This window comes from Artemia sp. Qi Xiang Cuo, chromosome 2 (assembly GCF_049724085.1).
Source record: "Artemia sp. Qi Xiang Cuo chromosome 2, ASM4972408v1, whole genome shotgun sequence".
NCBI lineage: Eukaryota > Metazoa > Arthropoda > Branchiopoda > Anostraca > Artemiidae > Artemia > Artemia sp. Qi Xiang Cuo.
This window is the reverse complement of record NC_142795.1, coordinates 17,916,209-17,940,668: the sequence shown is the minus strand read 5'-3', so window position 1 is coordinate 17,940,668 and position 24,460 is coordinate 17,916,209. Positions and strand designations below refer to the sequence as shown.

The 24,460-nt window shown below is 34.9% G+C and overlaps 1 protein-coding gene across 1 annotated transcript in view; it reads left to right on the top strand.

Annotated features, from left to right (window-relative positions):
• Positions 1-20,468, top strand: part of LOC148954962 (transient receptor potential protein-like) — a 28,721-nt gene extending 8,253 nt beyond the window's left edge. Inside the window, exons 2-4 of the mRNA XM_089105838.1 lie at positions 4,514-4,748; positions 11,093-11,245; positions 20,299-20,468. Of these exons, the coding sequence (XP_088961964.1) occupies positions 4,514-4,748; positions 11,093-11,245; positions 20,299-20,357 (447 nt within the window). The 3' untranslated portion in view covers positions 20,358-20,468. The remainder of the gene's footprint in view (positions 1-4,513; positions 4,749-11,092; positions 11,246-20,298) is intronic.
• Positions 20,469-24,460: the final 3,992 nt, after the last annotated feature.

The window sequence follows — 24,460 nt, the reverse complement described above, 5'->3', positions numbered from 1 at the left end:
AAACGAACAGAAAATATTAGCTATATGATTGGGTTCAACCCCTAGTCAATACCGCGCTCTTTAATCCAAACATTTTTTAGTACTTTCATAAGAGCTTTTTATTCTAACTAACGGCCTTTGTGATTAAGGGGTCATTTTTAAAGAATTGGAACAAAATTCGAACTTTAGCTTAAAGAGCAAGGTATTGACTAGGGGGCAAAACCCCTAACATACGTATTAAAAATATATGAATATAGAAGTTCGATACGTAAGTTAATTCGTAAGTTACGTATATTTATTACTAATAAAAACGTTCGTAAATAAAATTCAACAAGTTTCGAGAAAGCCATTTAACCAAATAAAAGTAAAATTAATATGCAATTTTTTTTAATTATTCATGTACGGTGAGCCAAAATCAAAACCTGCATTAATTCAAGAAGTTCGAAAATTAAATAAAAAAATTTTTTTTAACTGAAAGTAAAGAGCGACATTAAAACTTAAAACAAACAGAAATTATTCCGTAAATGAACGGGGCTGTCCCCTCCTCAGCGCCTTGCTCTTTACGCTAAAGTTTGACTTTCTCACAACTCTATTTTTTTTTAAACAATAAAAAACTTTAGCGTAAAGAGCGAGGCGCTGAGGAGGGGACAGCACCTTTCATATAGGCTACGGAATAATTTCTGTTCGCTTTAAGTTTTAATGTCGCTCCTTACTTTCAGTTAAAAAAACTTGTGTTTTTTATTTAATTTCTATCAATCAAGGCAGGTGATAGCAAAGAAATCCCAAAAGCGGCAAGATCGGTCAAAAGATAATTTCTTTGAAGGGATTTTCGTTATTTTTCGAGCAGGTAGGCTAAAATATTTTTAGGGACTGACCTTTCTTGAGCTTAAATTAGAAAATTCTGGTCCGATTAATAGAAAAATAGAATTCATACTTCCTGATGATCTAAGTCTCATCCAAACTTAATATCTCTATATCAGGGCCAAATTGAACGAAACTAAATGTTTTTTTAAGATATCTGAGAAATTCGGTGCCGGCTTTTGGTTTTCTCTCCTTTATTTAAATCTATTATCTAAGTTCTACAAGTTATATCATGGCCGCCAACATAGTTCTAAATAGTTTGACCACACAATCTAAAAACGTTTATAATGGACGAAATAGGGCAAGTTTCTTAGGTACCATATCCCCTTAAATACCTAAATGTACTTAGCCTAACGTCCATTTAAATAGATTTTTTTTTATACAGTATTACATTGTTGCATGACAGATTTCAAGTGGAAAGGGAGATCAGTGGATCACTCTACGGGGAAGGGATATCACAATCCGAAGAGAATCGAAAGTTCTCTGTGTGTTCATGGAGGTCATCTTTCAGGTCAATCTAGTGGGAGGGTGGGAGAAGGTAATTTACTTGTTCTCTTCCTTGTATTGATGGAATTTATTTAGGTTAAACGATAAGATTAGCTGCTAAAGGGGAAGTAGGTCGCTTCATCCTTCGTAATTATATTGGATGTTAAATATTTGACTGTATATTCATTTGATTAATTAAATGAAGTGGGAATTGACTAGGGGAATGAACTCTACAGGAAAAATTACTGGAAAATTGTGGGTTTGCGTGAAGCCTTAAAAGTATATTGGAGACCTAAACTCTGGAAATTTTGAACGAAGTCCCTCAAATCAATGTTCATCAAGCATGGGGAGCAATACACTCCAGGGGTATATTCAGACCATTTGTCAAGAATGTTTAATAAAGAGAAGGGATAGCAGGTCCTCCTCTTTCTGAAATAATTTTGTGAAGAGGAGAGAACAGGATGTCACGCCAAGATCTAGAATGTCATAGGGTCTCCATTTTGTCAAAAAATGGAAAGTCACAGTTGTAATATTCACGTTTTGGTCTTTTAGACCTCCTTGTCCAGAATTCTAATTTAATTTATTGAAATGGTATCTCAAAAAGACCCAATTTTAAAATAATTTTATTTTCAATAATTTTATTTTGTTTATTTTTAAATAATTTTATTTTAAAATAACAGAAAATGACATAAAACTTTTAAACGAACAGAAATCAAAGATAGTGCTCTAGTATCACCACAGTAAAGAGCCATAAGACTTAAATGTATTATTATTTTTTTTTTCCAGGCCACTTCATATGGTAGGAGTGATCGTATAAATTATGGAGGGGGCTAATTCGATTGGAAATTGAAAGTTCTGTTGCTCTTTTTAAGTGTCAAAAGTGATTGGAGGGTAACCAGCCCCCTTTCCACGCATTTTCCCAAATACATCCGATCTAAGCTTCGAGATAGGCATTTTGTTCAAAATAGTCCAAAAGTCAAATAAACATGTTTCAGGGTTTGACCTAAAACCCCGCAGCCTGTGGGACAAGGGCTGTAAGTTATGCAAGTGGCCTGTTGTTGAAAATGAAAGGTTTTCCATTGGGATATGGGGGCATGTTCGATCCTGGGTCCCCAAAATGGCTTAGGGCATTAAGGTGTTACTTTGAGGAAATGTTGAGAAGAACACCGAACGCAATCCAAACAAACTGTTTGCCTGCTGGTTGTCAAAATGACGTATCAGTAATATATAACGAACGGCTGAGGGTATTAATTTGAAATTTTCAAGGCCACTACTACTACAACTGCTACTGTGACTGCAACCGCACCTACTTGCGACAGCGACTTATATGACTTATGACGGCGATTACTTACAACTTTGACTATTTCCTACTTCGACTACAATTACTTATGACTGCAACTACTTGTGGCTACGAAAATGTGACTACTCGTGACTGCGACTGCAACTACTTGTGGCTGTGACTACTTTTACTCACAATTACTTTCAGGAAATTTTGAGGGGAATATTGAACAAAATCAAAACACACTATGTTTAAAATCAAAATATAATATTTTTGACTATGTTCGTAAATTTTGAGAGGGATGTTTGCCAAAATCAAAACACCCTGTGCCTACTGACTCTCAAAAGAGCGTATCAGTAATATATCCTCAAACGGTTGAGAGTGTAATGTGTGGGTTTTTTATGGAAGGGTAAAATTAACAAGATGCATAGGACTGTGTTGGTCACTTTTCTTCCTTTTTTAATGTGCTGAGTACATTTTCTGAGGCATATATACTTCAGAAAAGGCAAGGAAGACAAAGATAGGGGTAAAAATGCGATTAAACAAAATGTTACAATATATCTAGCCTAAAAGTCAATTACTTAAAAGATGAACATTTTGACCATCACAGTCCTATACATCTTCTTCATTTCGCCCTACCGTAGAAAAAAAAAGCCCAAATATAAGATAAGAGTAATCTGCCGTCATGAATGATACGATATATTTAAAGATAATTTTGCAAATTAAGTACTTAGAGAGCAGATGAAAAATTTTCTTTGATTTTCCGTGTAAAATGCAAATGAAGCCTTAGCATAGTGCCCTTATTGAATAATTTTAGTTATTTATTTGACCTCATGATCACTCTTATAAATTATTTGAACTACCGGTATTTTGTATCAAGATATTTTTGTTGCCCAAAATTGAAGGGCTTGTATGGCACCTTTTCAAAAAATGACTTACTGTTTCGTCTTTTGGACCTGCTGAGTATATTTTTAGAGGCATTTTTATTTCCTTAACGGTAAAGAAGACAAAGATAGGGGTGAAATTTCGAGCACTTGAAACGTCTCAGCACCGGTAGCACAAAGGCTACATGAAATAATTGAATGGACTAGTTAGAAAAATGAAGTACATCAATTGAGCAACACACATGAACTGTACATGTTTTTTCTTTTCATAAAGTCCCCTCTCCCCCAAAACTATTTCCAAAAAGGAAAACCTCATTTTTTTTATGCTTTAAAAAATTATGGTGATGTTGATTACGCTCTTTGGCTATTAGCACGAAAATTTAAAGCTATTTACTAGATGTTGATGTGTTTAAAACTTTTTTTTAAAATCTTATATGTTTTCCAATAAGCCTAAAAAGCCTCTGCATAAATATTTTGAATTTTATTTGTGAACACGATCTTCTTTTTCCTTTTTTTTCTGATGCTAGTTAACAGATTTGTGTGATATAGTGTGCAATATGCATTTTGTGTGCTTGTGTACAGTTAGTATTCTCATGTTTCTGTGTAGTGATTTCGTGTTTTCTTTTTATTATTAATATTCGTTATTTTTGTTCTCCAAAGCGTCTTTTCGCTTTTGTTGGGTAAAAAAACACACTTTTTGGGGAACAGTAGCAATGAGCTTAATATTGACATAACTGTAATGGCGCACTGGGTTTGACCTCAGCTTGATAATACAGGACCCAGAGATTGAACCCTGGTGTAGCAACACAATGCAGGACCGGTGCAAGGACCTTAGGAGTCAAGAAGCGTCGTTAATCCGGTACAGTACAATATTGACATAATTCATTGATAATGGACTACACTTCCGACAAAAAATAAGTATAATAACTGTGAAATAGCATATTACGAAAAAAAGCATAAGACAACATTTTCTTGGGAGTATTCTTATTCTCTTATATCTACTATTTAATATTTTCTCTTTTAGTTTGTTGCCCATCCCAATGTTCAGCAGCTTCTAGGAACGATATGGTATGAAGGCTTGCCGGGAATTCGACGGAAAGGACTGGTTGGCCAAATTGTGCAAATGGCAACTCTGGCTTGTCAATTCCCTTTGTATGCAACAATACATATGATTGCACCAAATAGTGAAAAAGCAGCGTTTTCGAAAAAACCATTCCCGAAGTTTCTCTTCCATTCTGCATCTTATCTATTTTTTCTCTGTAAGTCTTTGCTTGTTTCAAATATCAATATCATCACTATATTATTGTTTTTGCACTACAGTATATGGACATTCCCTAAAGAAGATTATCAAAAAATATTAGGCCCGTTATTTTGCACTAAGATCTTACATCTAAGATCTCACATCTTTCTGCAAAGATTTCCGTTCGTTTAACTCATCATTGTTCTAAGATCTTACAGCTCACTAATGTTAGCAAAAAGTATGAAAGACGCCATTTTTCTGCCATATAAAACAATGATGAGAGAACTTTGATGAAATAATCATCATTGTTCTTAGACCGATGATCAGAGCAGAATTATGAAAGACGTCTTCAAAAGAACGCCATAAGATGTAAGATCTTAGCACATAGATGACTAAAAGAACGGCCCTATTGTTACAAAACACATTTTGACTATCGATAAATATTGTATAGAAGCTAGTTTGATTAAGTACACCTTTTATTCTGCTTGTTGAAACTTGTCACAAAATGTATTCAATGACATTTATCTATGCTCAAGCATATAAACAAACACTGAATAATCCTGACGATTTTTTCTAGCATGAAAGCTGGTAGGTTAAGAACGCACACCGGCGAGATGCCTAGAGGTCGGGATCCCCTCCTCAAAATCATATTTTTTTTTTTTTTTTTGGGCAATTATTTAAACTATTAAAATATTTTATTATCCCCTCCCCCGCCTAAAGAAAAAAAGCCTGTGTAAGTTCCTGTGGTAGGTCTATAGAACATGAAAATTAAGGCTAACAATGAATTCTCTTTTTAGTTTTGGTCAGTTATCGGTTCACGTCCTAATAAATTTGATTTTGGAGCCACTAAATTAGGATGTGTATCGAGAAGCAGTATAAAATATAGAAGAAGCCTAAGTAAAACTCGGAACTTTAAGTCATTGTAAACTTTGCTCCAATATCCTTGTGGTTGGTAACTAGTTTATTAAATCGCGTAAATGTCATATAAAAGAAATTTACGTTTATTTTTAGGCAGGAAATAAAACAAAATGTAATTAAATACCGAAGGAAGAAAAGTTAAAGTATGGTTCTTGGGTCACAAAGGTCTTCACACAGGAGCAATGGTTGCTTGTCAGTGAAAATTATTTGCCCACTTAGATAACGTTAGCTGGTTTTCAAATAATTTATAGAGTTGAAAAAACAGAAATTTTAGAGGGAAAATAGCCAATTTTTGCTCGCAATTCTTTCTGCACAACAGTTTATATATATATATATATATATATATATATATATATATATATATATATATATATATATATATATATATATATATATATATATATATATATATATATATATATATATATATATATATATATATATATATATATATATATAAACTTGATTGTCTAATTGCTAGCTGTGGAGTGGAACAGTATAATGTTTAAGCCCTAAATTCAAAATCCAAAAGTTCAACAGAACTCACAATCTAAAACCACAATCTTGCTTACCATCAAGATATTCAAATTCATAATCTAGACTGTGAACTCACAGCCCTAATTGTTAGTGGAACAGCGTGGTTTACAATCCAATTTGTCATTGGAAAAAGCCTTCAGCACCATCATACTAATAATATATACACCTTTAAGCATATCGTTATGTTCTTATGGGCACTTGCTATTTTTCATGTATGGAAAATAATGAAGAAATGTCAATAATATGGCATTCTTTAGAATTCAGGGCAGTCAGGCAGGAGAAAAAATGGTATTGCCCCGTCGGAAGCATTTCAGTAGACTTTTGACCAATTTACTTTAAAGTTTTTCATAGATAAATGCCATCTTTATTGTAATTATTTCACTCTCAATACACTAATCCATGTGCCTAAATCAAGCACTTACCCATGAGTATTTTTGGGGAAGGGGGTAATAAAAATGAAAGATTTCAGAAGAGAGGGATCAATAGAAAAAAATACATTAAATTGCTAATTTGAATTAGCAATGCCCCGAAATTCAAGAAAGTTTACGATTTTTTGTGTGCTTTTTTTTGGGGGGGGGGATGAATGGGGCCTGGACCCGGAGTATGCCCAAGGTAAACCTAAATAGTAGGGTTTTCTGATATGCTTTATTTATTGGTTTAGTTTTCAGCAAGATCACTTGCCCCCTTCAGGCTCTTTTCTCCCTTTCTCAAAAATCAATTAACTGCCTTGATTCGTAACTTTAAACTTGAAGAATTGTATATATCTGGAACCACTATAAGAAGTAAGTTTTTTTTATGTAAATCAAAAAAAAATTCCACAAAATAACTTTTCAAGAAAAAGTAATTAACTCCATTAAACCGAAAATGAACAAAAATAGATTCAAATAATCTACCAAGCATACAACTACCACAAATAGGAATCAATAAATAGATGTAACCCAAAACAAACAGAAATTAAAATAAATAACAGAGTCAAACTCAAAAAGAGCAGAAATTAATATGAGTAGGGTTCTAAATCCCAAGCTTTCTAAAAGCCAAAATATGATTTGTACTTTAGTGAAAAAATTCTTTTAAATATTTTCACTTTTATAACTTTAAGAAATTGAAAAATTAAGATTTTGAGGAATAAATATCAGTATATGTATACTAAACTGACAATGCACATTTTTTTTCAGTAAATTCATCTGAATTTTTTTCAGTAAAGTACAAATTATATTCTGGCTTTTAGAAGGCATGGGGTTCAGAAGCCTATCATGAAGTTTCTACGACAACGCATTCAATAAAAATCGTATTTGCCCCCCAGGGCAAAACTTACAACCTTAGCCCTGAGAGCTTTGGGGGGGGGGGTTCGTACTCAAAAACATAATTTATGGACCCTTCAATTATGTTTAACAAAATGGCTATATTAAAATGTTGATCGGAAGTGTTTGGGGAAATAAAGGGCGTGGGGAGGGCATTCGCCTTCAAATCGGTTTTTACTATTAAAAAGGGCATTATCCCTCACAATTCCCAATTGAATGAGCCCTGTTTGAAGTTTCAAGGACAATGCTTTCTATAAAAACCTTCTATGCCCCCAGGGCATAAATTACAGCCTTTGCCCTGGGGGCTGTGGGGGTTTTTTCATCCTCAAAAACATAATTTCTTGACCTTTGAACTACTTTGAACAAAATGGCTATCTCAAAATTTTGATAGAATGTGTTCGGGAAAATGGTGGACGCGAGAGGGGGTTATTTGTCCTTCAATCGCTTTTGACTATTAAAAGGGCACTAGTTCTTTTAATTTCGAATCAAATGAGCCGTTTTTGAAGTTTCTAAGAGAACACTTTCTATAAAAACATTATATGCCCCAAGGTCGAACTTACAACCCTTACCCTGTTGGTTGTGGGGGGAGGGGGTTTTCACTCAAAGATCTAATTTCCAGAACTTTAAAGTACGTTGAACAACATGGTTGTCTAAAGATTTTGATTGGATGTGTTTTCATAAATGGTGGGCGTGAGAGGGGGCTTAGTTGCCCTCCAATTACTTTCTACTATTGAAAAGAGCACTAGCCTTTTCATTTTAAAATCGAGTGAGCCCTTCTTCAAGTTTCTATGACAACACTTTCTATAAAAACCTTATATGCCTCAAGGGCATAGCTTACAACCCTTGCCCTGAGAGGTGTGGGTGGTTATTATCCTCAAAGACCTAATTTCCAAAACTTTCAACTGCATTGAACAAAATCGATATCTAAAAATTTTGAATGCATGTGTTTGGGGAAATAATGGGCGTGAGAGGGAGGTTAATTGCCCTTCAATCACTTTCGACTATTAAAAAGGGCACTAGCCCTTTCAATTTCCAATTGAATAAGCCCTGTTTGAAATTTCTACGACAAAGTTTTCCATAAAAACCTTATATGCCCTAAGGTCATAACTTACAACCCTTATCCTGAGGGGTGTGGGGGGTTTGTCATCCTCAAAGACATAATTTCCAGAACTTTAAAACCAAATTTAATAAAATGGCTGTCTCAAAATTATGATTGGATGTGCTTGGGGAAATGGTGGGTGTGAGAGGAGGCTTAGCTGCTCTCCGATAACTTTCGACCACTAAAAAGGGCACTAGCCCTTTCAATTTCCAATCAAAGGAGCCCTTTTTGAAGTTTTTATGACATCGCTTTCTACAAAAACCTTATATGCCCCCAGGGCACAACTTACAACCCTTGCCCTGAGGGTTCTAAGGGGGTTATCATCCTCAAAGACCTAAGTTCCAAAAGTTTCAACTGCATTGAACAAAATGGATATCTCAAAGTTTCGATCGTATGTGTTTGGGGAAATGATGGGCGTGAGAGATGGGTTAGTTGTCCTCCAATCACTTTAAACTATTAAAAATGGCACTAGCCATTTCAATTTCTAGTTCAATGAGCCCTTTTTGAAGTTTCCACGACAACGAGTTCTATAAAAACCTTATATGGTCCCAGGGAATAACGTACAACCCTTGTCCTGAGTGCTGTGGGGGGTTTGTCATCCTCAATGACCTAATTCCAGAACTTTCAACTACGTTGAACAAAATGTCTATCTCAAAACTTTGATTTTGAAATTCCAATCACTTTCGAATATTAAAATGGGCACTAGCTCTTTGAATTTCCAATTAAATGAGCCCTTTTTGAAGTTTCTATGACAATGGTTTCAATAAAAAGCTTATAAGCCCCCAGGGCATAAATTACAACCCTATCCCTGAGGGCTGTGTCTCAAAAACATAACTTCCCTCTGGAAATCAACCACGTTGAACAAAATGGATATCTCAAAATTTTGATTGGATGTGTTTGGGGAAATGGTGGGCATAGAAGGAGTGTTAATTGCCTTCCAATCCCTTTCGACTATTAAAAAGCTCACAAGCCACTCGAATTTCCAATCGAATGAGCCCTTTTCGAAGTTTCTACGACAACTCCTTCGACACGAAGTGCCCTGGTCTAAAGGAAAAAAAAATACATTGTGCCAGCATTGTTCTTTACTTAGGCAGCGCTATTGCGCTGCCTATGATTAAAAAAAAATAATTTTTCAACTGAAATTAAGGTGCTATATTAAAACTTAAAACGAACAGAAATAATTGAATGTACGAGTGGGGTGGCCTCCTCCACAACATCTCGCTCTTCACGCTAAAGTTTTTCGGCATTTTTAAAAAAGTTACTTATTTTTCTAACTTAACGATTTTTGTGTTTCAGGAGTCGCTCATAAAGAATTTGGACAAAATTTAAGCTTTAGCGTAAAGAGCGAGGTGTTGTGGAGGGGGCACCCCCCTCGCATAGGTAATAATTTCTGTTCGTTTTAAGTTTTAATATTGCTCCTTACTTTCAGTTGTGATCTTATTTTAAATAACACCAGGAAATCTGGTTCCACCTCCACGGAAAAATCTCCCTTCCCACGGAAATATCCTCTGGAAAATACAATTCTGGTGAAAATTTACCCCAGACAATTACCCTTAACATCTCCACGCGTAAAAATTTGAGTCAATAAATAAAAATCAAGACATATAAAGAAATTTTGTATAGGAATTCTAGCAAATTCCCCCAGTATACAATTTCCCCTGAAAAGTTAACCCCCTGGAAAATTCCCTCTCCATGGAAAATTCTCCCCGTGCAAAGTCCCCCCACCGCAAAAAAATGAAAAGTTTATGCATACTTCCCAATAACAGATACTGTGCGTAAACAATGTGCAATTGTAATAACATAAAGACCTTTCCCCAGGGGCTATAGGGGGTCTTGTTATCTACAAACATAACTATTAAGCCTTTCAACTATGCTGAACAAAATAGGAATCCAAGAATTATGATTGGACGATTTCGGGGAAAAAAAAGTAGCGTGGTAGGGGGTCTAGTTACCCTCGAATTGTTTTGGTCACTTAAAAAGGGCACTATAACTTTTAATTTCCATTAGAATGAGCCCTCTTCTGATGTTCTAGGCCAACTTGGTCGACACGAGCACCCCGACAAAAAAAAACAACAAATAAACACGCATCCATCTTTCTTCTGGCAAAAAGTACAAAATTCCACATTTTTGCATATAGGAGCTTGAAACCTCTAAAGTAGGGTTCTCTGATACTCTGAATCTAAACGTATGATTTTCACTAAGATTCCAGGAAATTTAGGAGGTGTTACCCGCTTTTTTTCAAAAATCAGGCAAATTTTTTCAGGCTCGTAACCGTAGATGGGTAAGTTTTGTCTTTTAGAGTTTCGGTTACTATTGAGCTGGGTCGCTCCTTACTTACAGTTTTTTTTACCACGAACTGTTTAATATATTTCTATTGAAACTCTTTCCCTTACAAGTTGGGAAAACTGTTATTGGTCCAGATCGCTTTTTACTTCGATTAGCATCATTAATATACTTTGTGTATAATTTTTTTTCCGATTCTCTGTCTATTTACTTTTTTACTTTCAGCTTTGCTGGCAATGGCATCACAGCGCCTCGAATATGTCCTAATAGAATGGTTTGGGCCAAAATGGATCAAGGAAATAATGTATGAATGGCAACGCAAGGAGAGAGGCTCTCTCCCTGGACCAGTTGAATGCCTTATTATCTTTTGGGTGTTTGGTGAGTATTGCAGGTCTAGCACCTCTTTCTTGAAGGTGCGGAAATCCAGGGTCTGCACCTCATTGAATCTCATATTGGGATCTTAGACTACCCTTGAAAGTAGTGACAAGCTTTTCACCAAAATATATCTTCATAATAATTACTGTGTTAATCCATTGTATTTAAAAATTTTCTAGATCATTTCAAAAAAAAAGAAAACGGCAAAAAGACAATTTCGGATCCCCAAGGGAGTCGTAATTCGATTTAATTATGTGAATCATCGATGTATATAGATTTTGAGCAATTGCATAGTACCTATTACGCAGATCCAGATTTAATTTAATTTAGATATTTAACTTTTAGTGTTTACAGGCGACCGATATGGTTTGATCTCACTTTCTAGGACTATAACTAAAGAATAGTTAAGATGGCTAGGTCAGATATTCAGATGAACGATGATAGATTTGTCAAGATTGTGTTTCTTAGCCGTCCTTCTTTAACCAAACGAAAAGAAGATTATCCCCGACTGGGCATTGAAGAGAAAGTAAGAAAGAATTTAAACGAAGCTGAGACTTTGTGAGAGAAGATTGAAACTAAGGACAGATTTAAATTGAGGAGAGGTTTGGTGAAGCGTCCACAGCTGTGTTTGGCTCAGGCGGCTTGCCGCTGTAGTGAGTTGTTAGTAGTAATAATAGTTTAAATGCTAATAAAAGATCTTAAACCGGACTGGCCTACCATGAGCTTTTTTTTATGTTTTTTTCAGGATTTACATCTTTAGTTTAGTAAATCTGCTACAAAATTCTCAGTGACGGGTAGTTTGTATTAGGGGTAATTACTGCCATGCATGGCGTAATTTTTAGTTTGGTTTTTAGATGCTTTCATGTTGGGAGTCGTCGAGTCAATCAACTATATCTCCGAATAGGAAAGCAATACCTCACCAAGACAGTGTTTTTAGTTTATATTTCGTGAATAAAACAATTCTGACAATGAATGAAACAGATAATTAGAAGGGTAGTTTTCCTTTTGCTGTGTTTAAGAACACTTAATCGAAGTTTCAGTTTCATTAGTCGATTTCTTTTCCAGTTTATCTGATTCTAGTGTGAACGCGATTTAAGGAATAATCGAGACAGATAACAAGATTTTTCATACCATAACCAGCTGGGATCAACCTTTCCATTAAATTCTCAAATTTCAAATCTATAAACTATAATTCATGTTAAAAACGCGCCCTGTATTTATTGGGTGATATCTGTTTCGCAGGTCAGATGGCCACTTAGTCCTTGTAGCCCGACGTCGTCCTGGGATTTTCTGGCCTGAAAAAATGAACTAGAGAGGTCAAGAGTCTGAGAAAATTCGTTAAGAGCCTTAATTTTGGAAGAAACTTCATTTGAGCAACATAATATTTATGAACACATTTCATAAGCATAAATGCGTCATTTCCGCCTCAGGACTGGTTGTATCGCTTTAGTATTTATGACGCATGTAAAATTGCACAAAATATAGGTAATCAGAAAATACCAAGTTTAATGAGTCTACTTAAAAAGGCGTTTTCAGCAGTTTCATAATACCTAGGAGACAAAACGTACATTAGCAATTGCTCAAAATGAACAAACTCTTTCATCAAATGAGACAAGATTAAGAGGACGACCTGAGAAATTTAAATTCACAATAGACGAAAATGAACAGCCTAGACCATCAGATATGACAAGACCAATTCAAGTAGCTGAGGCAAAGGTTGGTGAAAAAGAATATCTGAAGTTATAAACGAAAACTGAAGAACGACAAAATATGCGGTTACAATGCTTGTTGTTAATAGATAAGCGGCAGAAAAAACTACTATGAGTCAAAAACGAAAGTGAAGAATAAAAAGGGATTACTTAATAAAAAGCGGTTACTTAAAAAGTCTGAAGTAATGATAAACGAAATTGAAGAATAAAGAAGTATGTGTTTAAAAGATAAGCGGCAGTCAGAACTACAACGATACTAAAACGAAAGTGAAGAACTAAAAAATATGCGGTTACAAGACATATGACAACGAGGATAAGAACGAATCAGAAGTGAAAATGAAGAACAAAGAACTATATTGTTAGGAGACGGCAGCGAGAACAAACAAATATGCGGTTGGAACATCAGCTGCAGCAAGAATTATACGCGACAGCAAGAATCAGAACATGTCAAAAATTAAAGTGAAGAACAAAGAATTGTGCGGTTAGTAGACACGCAAAAGTTAGTATCAAAACTTGTAAAAATTGAAAGTGAGGAACAAAGAATAGTGTTGTTAGAAGACAAGCGACAGCATAAATCAAAACGAGTCAAAAATGAAATTTAAAAAGAAAGAAATATTACGTTAGAATAAAAACACAATCACAATCTTCGACGAAAACAAATCGTGGTGCAAAACCCAGTACAAACCTATAAACATGTAGTAAACTGTACAACCGTTAATTACAAGCCATTGATACCCTTCAAAGTTATATGTATTCTCTGTGGAGTCTTCCATTTTTCTGAGGAAAGTGTAGCCAACAAAAGTGATTCACATGGAGGTTGCTGCTTGCTTGGTCAAATTGCATTACCCCCTACACAATTTCCAAATGAAATGGTTTGGTCTTTCAAAGGACGTCACTTGCTCTCTAAGGAGTTCCACCAATAATTCCAAAACTTAAATTCATGTTTTGCTTTAGCTATATTCAACTTAAGAGATGATCGAATCCTCAATAGTTGTAATGTGCTTCAGCTTCAAAGTTGCCGGGCTAATTTTTCACAAAAACAATTTAGTGGCACATCCATCGCAAACCCCTGAAGGCAATTTTGAACTACCTTCATATGGGCAAATGTATGCTTTAGACCCCGATGAAGCTGTAGAAGAACGCCTTGCACATCCTTTGAATTACTTCCATGTGTAGTTATGCAATTTTTGTCAGTAGCTGATGTCGAAGTTAAAAAAAAAACGTGAGTGAAAAATCAGCAAAAATTAAGCTAAAGCAAATGGGATTAAATAGCTAAAAAAGACACAGTTTCCCTTCGAAGGTTTAGTTGCCTTTTAGAATTAAAGGACTGCTAATGCATAGAATTTTTACAGACATAAAGCGTTGTCAAAACTAATTAATTAATTTTACTTATTTATCTTGCATTTTCGTCAGTGTAGTAACACTGACGAAAATGTAGTACTACCTTAAAAACTTCCTAAAATTGAAACATACCGGACAAACGGTGGTTGTCCGGTATGAATAGACCTATGACGGGCCCTGGGGACAAAATTTTTTTTTTTTTTTGATGTCCTTGGAACTTCATGCTAAACCAACGATTTGACAGACAAATCTATCTAAGTAATTTGACCCGTAACTGGTCTTTTCATTTGAATTTAGGGCTGATCTGGGCAGAAATCAAATCACTATGGAACGATGGCTTAATTGAATATATTACTGACCTCTGGAACATCGTTGACTTCATTACAAACGTCTTTTTTACTGCATGGATTCTGTTACGGGCCACAGCTTGGTTCGTTGTTCAGGTAGCTTTGGTGAACCGTAGTGGCCCTTATGCTGCCATTTTTTAGTCTGACATCCCTTAGTTAGAAATAATATATGTGTGGTAGATTTGATCTAGCTGTTGGAGAAGAAAAAATTCACGAAGTAAAAGCTGGGGTTGAGAATAATTATGCTTTTTAGGTTCCAGATAATAGAGCTTAAAACAAAACAAAATTTGATACAGTAAATAAAATGAATTAATGAATGGCCAAATATTCAGGAGAATTTTTTCAATGGAACAAAACCAAGGCTAAACAGCTAAAGCGTACACGAAAATAATATGAATAGATATTTTTTTATATATCAATGAAGAATAATGTATCTATAAATGCGAAAAGGAAAAGGCTTGTATAGTTATGTTTCTATTTTATTAATAAATGAAAAGGCAGTAATTTCAATGAAATTATTTACATTGTTTGTTTGGCTTTTGAACAGCTTTAGCGGAAAAAGGAAACATCTCATAGTATTGTTAATATACAGCCCAGTATATGCTGTTTTAATGTAGAGCCATCTGTGATTGATGAATCCTTTTATTGGAGGATGGGGGGGCTATTTGGTCTGTATTTTTTGTGCTTTTTGAACTAGCTAATTTTCTGAAATCTTCGTTTTAATGACATTCTCATTTATATGTTGAACCAATAGGAAATATTTTTTGTAAAACCCTAGCAACATGGCCAGGGCCCTGAGATGGGCAAAAAATTCTTGATTTCACTGCATAGCTTAAAACTTATAGCCAAAAGTGCTTTGTTCAAGAAAAACCAATGTACTAAAGAATTTCAGGGGCATGTCCTCTACCAAACAGAGGCCCAGAAAAGGACAAAAATATCTTCAATCGGCCTGGGGGATGGGTGGGCTAAAAGATTTTGCAAATTTGGATCTGATCAAACTGTTAAATTTGCAAGAGATAGTACCTAACACTCAGGAGTTACCAACATCAAAGAAAGCTTAAGAAATATTAGAAGAAGAGGAGGCTAAAAACAAATCACTAATTAACAATCTGTGCTTATAGCGAGAGAACTGTGAGGCTTGTGTTCCAGGAATTTATTGTGAGAAGTCTGTTTCGATGAAAAGCCGGGATTAAAACATGGCTAGGTGTCAAAGTCCTTGATTTTGGATTTACTTGTATGATTGAATTACAGCGAGGAAACAGTATTAACAAATATTACGTATCAAAATTGCTTCAGATGAAAATATCTTCCACGTAACTTTAAAATTGGAAGCTATAACAATGAATAATGCTGGACAAATTGAAGAGTGGATGAATGTCAGAGTTCGAGAGGGATAGAGAGACAAAAAGACAGAGAGAAAAAGAGAAAAGGGCAGGGATGAAGAGAAAGAAAAAAGAGATAGACGAAGAGAGGAAAGAGGGAAATAAATCTGATAATTTTGTTACTTTGTCTGTTTTTTTCCACTGGGTCGATACGATCACCCCTGGGGAAAAGAAACAAAAAACAAAGAAAAAATAAACACGCATCGGTGATTCTTCTGGCAAAAAATACAAAATTCCACATTTTTGCAGATAGGAGCTTGAAACTTCTACAGTAGGGTTCTCTGATACGCTGAATCTGGTGGTGTGATTTTCATTAAGGTTCTATGACTTTTAGGGGCTGTTTCCTCCTTTTTTCGAAAATAAGGCAAATTTTCTCAGGCGCGTTACTTTTAATGGGTAAGACTAAACTTGATGAACTTTATGTATTTGAAATCAGCATAAAACCTGATTCTTTTGATGTATCTATTGGTATCAAAATTCCGTTTTTTAGGGTTTCGGTTACTATTGAGCCGGGTTGCTCCTTACTTACAGTTCGTTACCACTAACTGTTTGAAACAATCTATAAAGAATACATTTCGAAATATCCTATTTTTTTGTAGCGGTTGGGTTCAGACTTAAATTTGTTTTTCAGTATTTATAAATGGAACATTATAAAATATGTTTTTTATTGATTTCAATTTTTTTTTGTCCTGTTGTAAATATAAGTGAAAAACAGAGTATTATAAAAATAAAAAAAATGGAAAATGACAAATAAAACAAAAAACGAAATCTATAACAGGAGACAGGCACAATAGTGATATAATGTGGAAAATGGGAAATAGAAAAAAACTGAGGTCATCAACTAAATACAGGCACAATAATAACGCAAGAAACACGATACTGGAGCACTTAATGGGTGTCAATTGATTCGTTTATTATATGTACCAGTGTATCTGCCTATGGCAGCATTCGGTTATATGATGTTGTATATCCTAATAGCTTAAGAATTATTTGCTTAAGGTGGGAGGCCGGAGAGTAATTGTGTATTATACGCCACTTACTCAAGATTAAGCTGTGTGAAACTTTCAGAACAAACCGGTTTCTTCGTTAGTTTCTTCGTTACTTTAGAAACAAGTTTGGGCTATGCATTTTCGCATTAGGGGGTGGGGTAAAGTACAGCACGTCTGCATGCCAAAGTTGTTAGGTACAATTATTCCGAATATTATGAAGAAAGAATTGTTTTCTAACTTCAAACATTCCAGATATTTTACCCCCACCCCTAATATGCATATATATATAGCCCAAACTATATATTTTCATCTATTCTGTCACTTGTGTTTGTCTCTTCTCACGCTAAGCTAAAAGAAACTAACGAAGAAACCGGTTTTTTCTCGAGTTTTACACAGGTTAAACTGAAGTGAATGGTGTATAATACGCAAGTAACGGCCGAGGAAATGCTTTGCATTTCGGTAGTAAATTGCCAGAATTATTGTATACCCGATACATAGAAGGTACTCCGAAAAGACGCAAGTAATAAGAAATATGGGGATTTAGCTAATAGTCAGCGATTAAAAAAAAGCTTATGGGATCGGCTATTCTTCCCCTTTTTTTCTTTTTCACCAACCCTTTACCACGGTTAAGCACCAATCGTAGCTGTCATATGTCCATTCAACTGGCGTGGGCAGTCAAAACGTAGGCTGACATCAATATATTATGCTAACAGGCTGAATAGGTTTCGGATTCGAAGCTTTTTCATTGTAAATATAAAAGCAACAGATTTCTTCAAATAAAATAAAAATTTTGTTTGTTAAAGTTTCATTTTCTATTGACAAGGGTTACTCTATACTCGCAGTTTGTTAGTACGAGCTATTTGATCCAAGGCTCTCTCAAATGTGAATGAGGTCACTACCCCCTCCTTCAACCCTTTTTTATACATTTAAGTTTACTCTTCGTATAGCACTGCTTTGGGAATGATAATCATATCTGAAAAATGCACCCTGCAGCTATTTATTAGGAGGAGGGAGTTCTAAAAGATCAAAAATTAATTATAGGGTCATCATTTTCAAGGTTTCTAAGGTGAATTCTTGAACTATAAAATCTTTTTATAGGGATGTTCTCTTTGGGCACTACCAAACGGCCCAGGGGGTAATAACCCCAGGAGCCATTAGGAACATGAAACAACATACTGTATATAAATAGGAAAATGAGAAACATTTCCATCAAATATCGGTGAAAATAAAGCTCTTGAAAGCCCGTTCCCTGGAAATTTTCCCATGACGCGACCCCCCTCTCTCCTCTTCCTTTTGTGCCAGTAAGAAAATAAATACTAGAATTTCCCAAAAATATAAAATTGTTGGCCCGACTAATGCAGTCACTAAACGTATTGTCTGGTTTCAGCGTTCGCTCAATCCTCATCGTGACCTATATCGGGCTATTGTAGGTTAGTCTGAATAAGAGTTAAGTATCGTTGTAAATAGAATCGTGAAATGTTTGTTTCTTTTTTTTGCCCCTTTTTGTGTTTTTTTTTCTTTTTTCATACTCCGTCGTATAACTTCTGTTATTTATGATGGAAAATAAGAACCATTCATTCATTCATTCTTGTATTCATTCAATGTATTCTTTGTGTAGTTTCCATAGTATCCATATTACAGGCGTAGTCCAAAAATATTCTCGATAATCGATCGGGGATTGAAGAATATTTTCTATCCCTCCCCAAACTTTCTTCTCTATTTATCTGAAGGATTTGAATAATGCACTTTCTGGGTACTCAAGCGTACTCGCCCGACCTAAACAAAGATCCAGTGGCCCTCCTCCAGAATGGCTAATTTGCAATTATACAAAAGAGTAAATAATTTTTTCAAGCGTCAAATTAATAACTTAAATATACTAAGCTCCAAAATAAATATTACTGTTAACCGTTGATTTTGTATGGACTAGGACCATCTTTAGAAAGGACTGTTTGATACTCACAGAAACGAATTACTTGATATAACAGATGAAAAGGGGTGAAAAACCAAACGCAAGTAATAGTTGAAGAAAGAAAGTGACTGAAACAGGGAGAGGGGAAGAGGTAATGAGAGAGGGGGAGGGAAAGAAAGATGAATAGAGAGAGGGAGAGACGAATACAGAGAGGGGGAGAAGAATAGAGAGTGAGGGAGAGAGAAATAGAGAAAGAGGGCTAGAGAGAGAAATCTAAGTAGGAGGAATGAAAGAAAGAGAAAGTGAGACAGACAGAGGGACAGATAGAGATAGAGAGAGAGAGAAGGGGGAGGGAGAGACGGGAGTATTTTGAACGCTATTTGTACCTACGGTTTATTTAATCTGCTAGAGAATTTTGTCTTGGTAAAGGTGTCTAGAAAGTTTGAATATTTTTCCCTTGTATTTTTCTATATTTCTCGGAGGAGGAGCTCCTTCTGACCAATCCCGAGGAGTCAGGAGTAAGGAGTAAAATCTCAAGGAGTAAAATCTCTGCCTTTGAGCTGTAAAAACTATGAAGTGTAGCTCTAAAAAACTATCAAAAAGTTCATGGTAACTGACGTTTTATACGAGTGATAGGAAATTTGCTTAATTTTCGAAAAAGGGAGGGAAAAAACCTCAAAGAGTGAAGTAAAATGTGTAATTTTGTATTTTTTGTCAGAAGAAAAATGACGGATGTGTGTTTATTTGTTCATCCCTTAGTGGTAATCTTAGAGAACCAATAGTCCTAGAAGATAGGGAGGAGGCTGATTCAAATCAAAATTAAAAGTTATAGTGCCGTTTTTAAGTGACCAAGAAGATTGGAGGGTAACTAGCACCCCTCCCATGCTTTTTTTCTCCCCAAAGACATCCGATCGAAATGTTGACATTGCCATTTGGTTCAGCGTAGTTTAAAAGTCCAAAAACTATGCCTGTGGGGATGGCTCGACCCCACGGGCCCTGGGGATAGTGCTGTAAGCCATGAAATTCACCTATGAATTAAAATTATTCTGTATATAATGGGGAGGGGCTGTTTCTTCCTCATCTTTCGCTCTTCGTGCTAAAGTTTGAATTTTTGTCCCAATTCTTCAAGAACTAATTCTGAAGCAGAAGAACCATTGAATTTGAACGAGAAGTATTTTTAAAGAACTTTAAGGCTTTACCATAAGGGTCAACGGGTGAGGAAAGTGGCCGCCCCTCCACATATAAGAATAATTTTAGTTCGTTTTAATTTTTAATATTGGTCCATAGGCTACTCTGTTTTCAACTGAGAGTATGGAGCAGCATACATTACATTAGTGTAGGTCTAAAGATTAATGTCTCTAAGAATTTCACAATTTTAGAGAGAACTGTGGCAAGGCAAAGATCCATGGTACCCGAGAGAAGAATGGGATGCGTTTGACCCAATGCTGATTTCTGAAGGTGCATTTAGTGCAGCAATGGTTTTCAGTTTCCTCAAATTAGTACATGTCTTCAGCATATCCCCGCATCTGGGACCTCTTCAAATATCACTGGGAAGAATGGTTATTGACATCATCAAGTTTTTCTTTATTTATATGCTTGTGCTTTTCGCATTTGGCTGTGGTAAGTCATATTCTAAAATAAGGTAATTTTTGAATAAATTTGAGTCTTTTTGTCTTGTTCCAAAGTTTTCAAAACCTTTAACTCAGTTGAGTAACTAGAAATGAATTATGATATATTTTAATATGCACAGCCTCTGGTGTGTAGTATGTTGCCCTCTACACATGTTGTACAATATAATATGTTTGGATCTAATTACCGCAACGATGTACGTTTGTATCGATTTTTTTTCTTGATATGTTCTCAGTCTAAGTGTCCAATATTGAAAACCTGGCTTGTAGTCAATAAATTATTTTGGAGGAGGGGTGTCAAACTTATCAAAATAAAGGAAGTTTAGCAAATTCTATAGAAAATCTTTGAAAATACCTGAAATCTGTAAAAATCATGTGTAAATTTTTCCCAGTGCTATTTATGTGCATTGAATATTATTATCACTTTAGATATTATTGCTATTATTATAGTGAGTGATATTACTTGTTAGATTACTATTCAAACATATTTATTTACCATTTATTGTTCCTTCTACATTGAATTATTGTTGGCTGAAGTGACCTTTAACGGAGATTTATTTTGAAACAGACAATTGACACAGACATCATTTTCCAACATCTTCCTTACAATTCCTAAAAGTATTTTAAAACCATAATCAGACATTATGCCTTGAACTACCTTAGGCCTGACACATCTTTGAAATGAGGCGTAGAATTATATACTTCCTGTTTTCTGAAAACTTCCTGTTCTCACTTCACTCTTGATTTTCTATTTGTTTTTCTGTAATACCATAGAATGCCTTTGTCTTTGACAGAGATTAAATAAAAAAAACAAGTTTTTTAAACTGAAAGTAAGGAGCGACATTAAAACATATAACAAACAGAAATTATTCCGTATATGAAAGGGACAATCTCCTCATCAACGCCTCGCTCTTTGCACTAGAGTTTTTTATTGTTTAATAAAATTAATTTGTGAGACAGTCAAACTTTAGAGTAAAGAGCGAGGCATTGAGGAGGGGACAGCCCTTTCATATACGGAATAATTTCTGTTCGTTTTAAGTTTTAATGTCGCTCCTTACTTTCAGTTTAAAAAACTTGTTTTTTTTATTTAATTTCTGATCGTTTTTTAGTTAATGCAGCTTTTATTTGCATAAAATTTTTACTTTTCTTTTGCTAAATGGATGTCTTTACAAATTAAATTGCGTAACTAACTTCTATATTCGTATATTTATCTTCTGGCAAAAAATACAAAGTTGCAGATTTTTGCAGATATGAGCTTGAAACCTATGTAATAGGGTTATCTGATACGCTGAATCTGACAGTGTGATTTTCATTAAAATTCATTCACTTGTAGGGGATGTTTCCCCCCTCTTTAAAAAATCGAGTAAATTTTCTCAGGCTCGTAGCCTTTGATGAGTAATGCTAAACTTAATAAAATTTATATATTTAGGATCAGCATTATAAACACATTCTTTTGATACATTTATTGACATCAAAATTCCGTTTTTAAAAGTTTCGATTACCATTGAGCCGTATCGCTTGTTTTTTTATTGTTTTTTTTTTATTACGTATATGTTATTACGTATATGAAGGGGTTCTCCCCTTAGTAAATACCACGCTCTTTACGTTAAAAGTTAAAAAAAAAATTGATTCACAAACCCCTGAATCACAAAGGCCGTTTAATTTGAATAGATAGCTCTTTTAAAAGCACTAAAAAACTGTAGCGTAAAGAGCGAGGTATTGACTTGGGGGAGAACCCCCTCACATACGTTATAATTTCTGTTCGTTTTAAGTTCTAATATTCCTTCTTACATTTCAGTTGAAAAAACTTGTTTTTTTTATTTAATTTCTGATCGTTTTTTAAATAATGCTTGGAAATCCGGCGCCCCCTTCATAGAAATGTCCCTTACCCCAAAGAAACATCCTCCACGTAAATATTCTCCAGAGTAACCCCCTCCTCTAGCCCCCCCCCCTCTAGAAAAAATCCTTCCTGAAAATGGTTGTATGCTTCCCAATAACCAATAAATAATGCTGGCAAGTCCGGCGCCCCCTTCATGGAAATTTCCCTTCCCCCATAAAAACGTCCTTCATGAACAGATCCTCCAACATAACCACCGACCCACCCTTCCCTCCCACTTCCAGAAAAAAAAACCTCCTGAAAACTTCTGTATACTTCCCAATAACCAATACTATATGTTAACATAGGGTAAAGTTCATAACTTTTAGCCCTCCCTCTGGGAACTTCGCGGGATTAAGTCATCCTAAAAGACATATTTATCATATTTTCGACCATGCTGAACAAAATGGCTATCTCAAAATTTTGATCGGGTGACTTTGGGAAAAAAATAAGCGTGGGAGGGGGCCTAGTTGCCCTCCATTCTTTTTGGTCACTTAAAAAGGGCACTAGAACTTTTAATTACCGTTCCAATGAGCCCTCCCACGATATTCTAGGACCACTGGGTCGATACGATCACCCCTGGGAAAAAAAAACAAACAAAAAAAAAAAAAAACACCCAACCGTGATCTTTCTTCTGGCAAAAATGGAAAATTCCACATTTTTGTTGATATGTGCTTGAAAACTCTACAGTAGGGTTCTCTTATACGCTGAATATGATGGTGTGATTTTCATTAAGGTTCTATAACTTTTAGGGGGTATTTCCCCCTTTTTCGAAAATTAGCCAAATTTTCTCAGGCGCGTAACTTTTGATGGGTAGCACTAAACTTGATGAAAGTTATATATTTGAAGTCAGCATTGAAATCTGATTCTTTTGATATATCTATTTGTATCAAAAACCCGTTTTCTAGAGTTTCGGTTACCATTGAGCCGAGTCGCTCCTTACTTACAGTTCGTTACCACGAACTGTTTGACAAAGATAATGTTTTTGTCTTTGGATTTATCTGAACTAGCTTTCCTTTTTTTCCTTTTAGCTTTCCTTTTGTTCTTAGCTTTCCTTTTAGTCTGAATTTAGTAGTGAGTAATAAGTACGTTAGAAACCACGTTATTATTTTTTTTTTTAAGAACTAGGAGATTAGAAATTTCATTGTTGGTGATCATTGGTTTGTGATCATTTTTCTTCATTTGAGATTAGATTAGTGTTCTTTTTTTTTGAGACTTTAAGATTAGATTAGTGTTTTCTTGTGTGTTTTTTTATGTTTTGTAGTTTTAGTTTAGTATATAGAGTCAAATACCTTTAATATGTATATATTTACATCTTTACGATTAATATATGAATTTTTTCAATAGAATCGCAGTAGAAATCTTCAATTTCCTCTAATAGAAATGAAAACTCTAAGAAAAGTAATTTCGATCAGTAAAAAGTAAGAAAGAGAAATTAAAAATAATTAGAAAAGTAGAAATAATTATTTGAAGTACAACATGTATTTCAAATAATTATTTTTTTATGGTTATTAAATAAAAAAAACGTTGCTCTTTACCGAAAGTAAAGAGCAACGTTAAAACTTAAACCAACAGAAAATTTTTCCGAATGTGAAAGGGTTGAACCACTCCTCAATACCTCGCTTTTCATGCTAAAATTTTATTGCACTTTTAAAAAACTTTCTTATTCTAATTAAATGACCCTTGTCTGTCAGGAGTCTTTCTAAATAAAACGGGGCAAAAAGTCAAACCTTAGCATAAAAAGAAAAATATTGAGGGGGTGAGGCAACCCCTTCAGTTACAGAATAGTTTCTGTTCGTTTTAAGTTTTAATGTTGCTCCTTACCTTCAGTTGAAAAGCTTTTTTTATTTCAATTTCTGATCGTTTTCGAACAATACCGGGAAATCTGGCCCCCTCCAGATTTCCTAGAAAGTTTCTTCCACGTAAAATACCCCCCCCCCCCAAAAAAAAAATTCTCTTCGGACAATTTATTCTCGCTGAAAATTCCCTCTGTAAAATTTCTTGCGGAAGATTCCCCATGAATAACTGTCCTCAACA